The 5839-nt window shown below is 34.4% G+C and overlaps 1 protein-coding gene across 1 annotated transcript; it reads right to left on the bottom strand.

Moving 5' to 3' along the window:
- Window positions 1–257: 257 nt before the first annotated feature.
- Window positions 258–4058, bottom strand: LOC108764816 (zinc finger BED domain-containing protein 1-like). Its single transcript, XM_018513202.1, has 3 exons — window positions 3393–4058; window positions 2350–3249; window positions 258–623 (listed from the first exon to the last, which is right to left on the bottom strand). Exons 1-3 carry the CDS (start codon window positions 4056–4058, stop codon window positions 258–260), a joined length of 1932 nt encoding a protein of 643 aa, XP_018368704.1.
- Between the last annotated feature and the right edge of the window lie 1781 nt (window positions 4059–5839).

Genomic DNA, 5839 nt, shown 5'->3' with positions numbered 1-5839 from the left:
CTGTCCTTAGCAAAGTTTTCCTTGGGATTGCAACGCAGGCTCGACGAATACGGTCTATCATGTCTTCTCTGGTTGTTGGCCGTTGTGTAAAAACATCTTTTAAGAAGCCCCATAAACAGAAATCGGGAGATGTCATGTCTGGTGAGCACGGAGGCCAGTTAACTGGACCTCCTCGTCCAATCCACTTTATCATAATTATCATTTAGAAATTTGCGAACTATTAGCACAAAGTGGGGTGCTGCATCATCTTGCTGTAATCACATTCTCTGCCGTGTTTTTAAATCGACATCCTCCAAGAGCTCTGGCAATCGATCCCTAAGCAATTCCAAATAGATATATCTATCGACATTTCCCTCAAAAGCATAAGGTCCGATCAGGTAACCGTTTATTATGCCACAACATACGATAACGCTCCATCGATGTTGATGGTCCACAGTCCTGTACCAGTGGGGATTTTCATTGGACCAGTAGTGGCAATTGTGCCTATTTAGTTGACCATCACTGTTAAATGTAGCCTCATCAGAAAACATCACATACCTAAAAAACTGAGGATCATTTTCTATAATTCTTAAAGCCCACTGGCAAAACTCAATACGCATTTCAACGTGATTTGGCTTTAATTCCTGAAAAAAAAGTTATGTGGTATGCATGATATTTAAGATTTCTCAGAATTCGTAAAGCCGTTCTTCGTGGTATGCCAATTTCTCTTTCAATTCGGCGACTGCTAATGTGAGGATCGAGATGAATAGCTGCTAGGACAGTCACAACACGAGGATCAGTTTCGTTGTATTCATGGCGTCTGCGTTCACGAGTCAGATGTCCACCGCGAGCTCTTTCAGTTAATCTGCGTGTTGTCATGTGATTAGGTCGTCTCCTTAAAGGAAATCTTTCAACGTACAGCCGTGCCGCTGCACGGTAATTGTTGTGACATTCTCCTAAAACCATTACCATATCAATAATTTCATTAGGAGGATAATCAGCCATAATGAAAATTTTAATTCAAAATGAGACTACTTTGTTAACTTTTAATCTCTATTTTAATTGAAATAAAATAAAAATAAGAAAATCTTGATACTTGTTTTGCCGACTATCGAAAATTAAATTTGCATCATAATTAACAAACAATTAAGTAGCTGAAAAATTCTGATTAATTTTAATGCGTTCTTTGAATTATTTGACGCAATTTAAGACTATACTGAGCTAGTGTTGGCTAAACCTCGATAGTTCAACTATTCGATAGTTTTCGAATGAATAGTAAAATACTATCGAGAGATCTTTGACAGTAGAAAAAATATCGATACTATCGACTGTTTCGATAGTAATAAAAAAATTATTTTAATTTGTACCATTAATACATCGAATTTAATCCCATTCGCCGATTCAACTATCTTACTTAAAAGAAGAAAGTATAATAAATAAAGTGATAAATAATTCAAAACCTATGTAATCCAAGCAAGTAAAATAGGATAAATAACAAATTAATAAGTTGTCCAATTTATATATACAAGGTGTCCGGTGTAAATTGTAATTATAGTTCAATTCATTTTATTATAATAAACTATATACATTTGAGGCTAAAACGTTTCTCCGACCAAACTTTTTTCATCAGAAATCATCATTGCAACATCCATCATTGTAATATATATTTTTTTGTAATTAATACAAATAAACAATTGACATATGACTTAGGCTGCATTCCAATATTCACTGCCAGTGAATGAATAGTGCTAAAAATCTATAGTATACGTAACGTAGCAGTGATATCGGAACGCAGCCTTAGGGTGCTTTTACATGCGGCGTACTTTGCGTAAGCGTAACTTGCGTCAGCCAATCAAATCGTTTCATTTATCATACGTATGACATACAATAGTACATGTTGTATGTCTTACACATACCATATTACTATACAATGTATCACAGGGTCTTTGTACTAAACGAGAAATTATTACATTGCAGTTTGCCGTAAAGAATAAAAAATAACATTATATTATATGTAATCAGAGAATTATTATGGAAATTATTATAAACTCATAATTGATGTTATAAGTTTAAAATAATCTTTGTAACAATTTTTTAATTACTTACAGAGTATGATTTTAGCCATGAATTTTGGCGTATAAACAACAAAATATTTAATTTTTCTGGTTTCAATTTATTTCGGCGATCAGTAAGAATTAGACCAGCATTCGAAAACACTTGTTCGGATGGTACAGACGAACCCGGGATTGATAAAAATTTATGTGCTAATGATCTTAATACATCTGATGAATAATTTTTCCAAAACTGAAATACAGAATCTGATCGTTCACTAGTTTTCAACTCTAAATATTGTTTTGTACATATTATTACTTCAGCGGTTGATGATGATTTCTCGTAGGTAATTTTTTTAAGATTGTCAATAAAGTGTAGTAAATCGTCCTTTTCTTCTAAATTGCTTGACGTCCACGAATCAGTGTTTTTATTTTCGTCTACATATTGTTTAGAATTAAATTCCGCAGTCAAAGTATTAAGAAATAATCTATCAGCATTTTCTTTTTGGCTATTATTTCTAAAAGCAAGCATTTTGTACCTTGGATCTAATACCGTTGCCATAATATTTGTTGTTCTTAATTCGTATGGATAAAGTCGAGTTACTACTGAGGATTTTAATTTCTCGAAAACTTCTTTTCCTACGTCAGTTTTAAGCGAATTTTCGATAAAATATAATTTTGATGAAATGCCATTTATTAATGGAATTATTAGAGACATCATCACGTATTGACTTCCAGAGATATCTTTTGTCGCCAATTCCAAAGGATTTAAAATTAAAATTAGATCTTCTAAAATCAATATGTCTTCAGCTGTCAAAGGATTGGGAGATTTTCGCAAATCTGACATTGCTAATAATAATGAGTCGCGAACTTTTAATATTCGCTGAATCATGTAGAAAGAACTATTCCATCTTGTCGGAGTATCTTGTAAAAGTTTAAACTCTTTTTTGTGAAGTTGTTTTTGCATATTTCGTAACTTGTCCATTGCTACCGTACTACATCGGAAATATGTGACAATATCTTTTACATGTTTTAAAATTGGTTTCACACTCGTTGTTTCTAATGCATCTAAGGCGACTAAATTAATCGTATGTGCAAAACACGCTGAATGACGAACTTTTAAAATCGTAGCAGTTTTTATCATATTTGACGCATTGTCAGATACCATTACGAAAATTTTCTCATGGATATTCCACTCTCGTAATATCTCGTCTAGCTCCTGAAAGGATTTGTATTAAGACTATTGAATTGTGCTACTATTTGTTATTTTCAAATATAACTAAATCAAATATAACTAAACAGCTAAATCAGTTAAACTAAAACAGACATGTTATTTCAATAAATGTATATCATGATTTTTACTTTTGCAATGTGCTCTGCCGTGTGGTGTCCTACTTCTTTCCGAGTTTCTAGCATCGCTGATTTAATATCATTATCATATACGAAGTGAATCGTAATCGTCAAAATACCATCACTTGCTGTAGACGTCCACATATCCGTTGTTATAGATATATGATCTACAGTGGACAGAATTTTGACCAAGATAGCTTTCATTTGATTGTAAAGTTGCGGTAGTAAAACATCTTTCAATTGCGTCCGAGACGGCAATTCATATTTATTATCTAGCTCGTGAACAAATTGTTTAAAGTATTCTCGTTCTACTATACGAAATGGTTCAAGATCATGTGCTACATATTCTACCAATAATTTGTCCAATGTAATTTTACGATCGCTATTTTTATCATAAGGAACATATTGCTTCGTCATGTAATTTTTTATTGTGACCTTTCGTCGCTTTACACTTGGGCCAGCAACCGGATCATCACAATCGTCCGCATCTGATTCACTTGTTATTTCAATATCATTTTGTTTCCATAATTTATCTAATTGTAATTTGTGCTTTCGCTTACAGTGATCCAATAAATTTGAAGTGTTCCCACTTGTTCTATATTCGTTTTTACAAATATTACATCTGGTGAAAGATCCATCTTTATTTTTGGTAAAAATTTTCCATACCAGAGATTTCATGCTTCTGTAAAAAAATTATATAATTGACTTAAAAAATTTTTTAAATATCTTTATTCTTCAATCCAGCGGCTCAATTTAACTTTGATGAGCCTTCTCATTCGTAAAGCATGTTGAATAATAGTAAAGTTATACTTAACGGTTCGATGAAAAAGCCAGGTCAATAAAAAAGTGTTTAAATATAGCACGCAAAACAACCTCACTTCTCACCAAATGTTTTCGGTTATTGTTGACTGTGTTCCGATTTTTGACTATATTATAAACATGGACTTGATAGTAACTAACTTCAGACGATATATCGAGTTGGAAAATGATTGGCCAATTCGCTTACTACTTACGTCTTATTTCGATTAACCGACTCGACCCGACTCCAAGTCAATGGTCTGTTCTGTTTAGCTGCAAAAGAAGAGCTAAACCAAGCCAAACCATTCAAGAAATGCAACTAAAAAGAACAGACCACTGACTGTTGCTGGTAGCTGGCGTCGCTGGCGCTGTTCGGCAGGCGACAACGGCGGTTGTTGGTACTATTGGGCCTGTTGGGTTGGTAATAAAATGTCGATAGTTTCTCCGAACATTCGAATGTAGTCGATAGTAAAAACTATCGATAATATTCGATAGCACTATCGAAGTTTAGCCAACACTATACTGAGCCAGTGGAAACAAACATGTTTTTTTTTTCAACAAGAGTACCTTGCCAAATAACATAAACATTAATGGGCTAATGAGAGTCACAGCTGCGGTAGTTCGTGCGAGAAAGAAACAATTTTTATTATGTATAATACTTATTAATTCTAGACGTTTCGGCTCCAATTCGGGCCATCCTCAGTAATTCGATTCGATATAATAATCATTTCATCTTCAGTACCTTGCCTGCCTATATGTTCGCTGTACATTTGTATGTCATACGAGTTCTATCATTCGGAGGAACTCCGCGGAACGTTGGCCGTTCATTATTTCTTGAGTTTTGTTAGTATCAAGATTTTCTGATTTTCATTTTATTTCAATTAAAATAGAGATTAAAAGTTAACAAAGTAGTCTCATTTTGAATTAAAATTTTCATTATGGCTGATTATCTTCCTAATGAAATTATTGATATGGTAATGGTTTTAGGAGAATGTCACAACAACTACCGTGCAGCGGCACGGCTGTACGTTGAAAGATTTCCTTTAAGGAGACGACCTAATCACATGACAACACGCAGATTAACTGAAAGAGCTCGCGGTGGACATCTGACTCGTGAACGCAGACGCCATGAATACAACGAAACTGATCATCGTGTTGTGACTGTCCTAGCAGCTATTCATCTCGATCCTCACATTAGCAGTCGCCGAATTGGAAGGGAAATTGGTATACCACGAAGAACGGCTTTACGAATTCTGAGAAATCTTAAATATCATGCATACCACATAACTTTACTTCAGGAATTAAAGCCAAATCACGTTGAAATGCGTATTAAGTTTTGCGAGTGGGCCAGTGGGACTTTGACCTTCTAATAACCTTTAAATTTGACCTCAAGGTCAAAATAGCCAAGGTCGTTGGCCTCCAAACCTACTAAAACATTTGTTCGCCCATAAATGTTCTAAAGTTTGAAGAAAACAGCTTCTGGACGATTTTTCAACATTTGACCTTCTGAAGGTCACTTTAGCAAATTATCAAACTATTGGAAAGAGTAAGGGCAGGAGTCGGGCGCAAAAGACGTCGCGCAAATAATACACTTATAAAGAGTGAAACTTCTTTATTCACTAAACGCGCTTACATGTTTCGACTCATTTTTGAGCCTTCCT

The sequence above is a fragment of the Trachymyrmex cornetzi genome, unplaced genomic scaffold (genome assembly GCF_001594075.2).
Source record: "Trachymyrmex cornetzi isolate Tcor2-1 unplaced genomic scaffold, Tcor1.1 scaffold454, whole genome shotgun sequence".
Lineage (NCBI taxonomy): Eukaryota > Metazoa > Arthropoda > Insecta > Hymenoptera > Formicidae > Trachymyrmex > Trachymyrmex cornetzi.
This window is presented reverse-complemented; position numbering and strand designations above follow the sequence as displayed.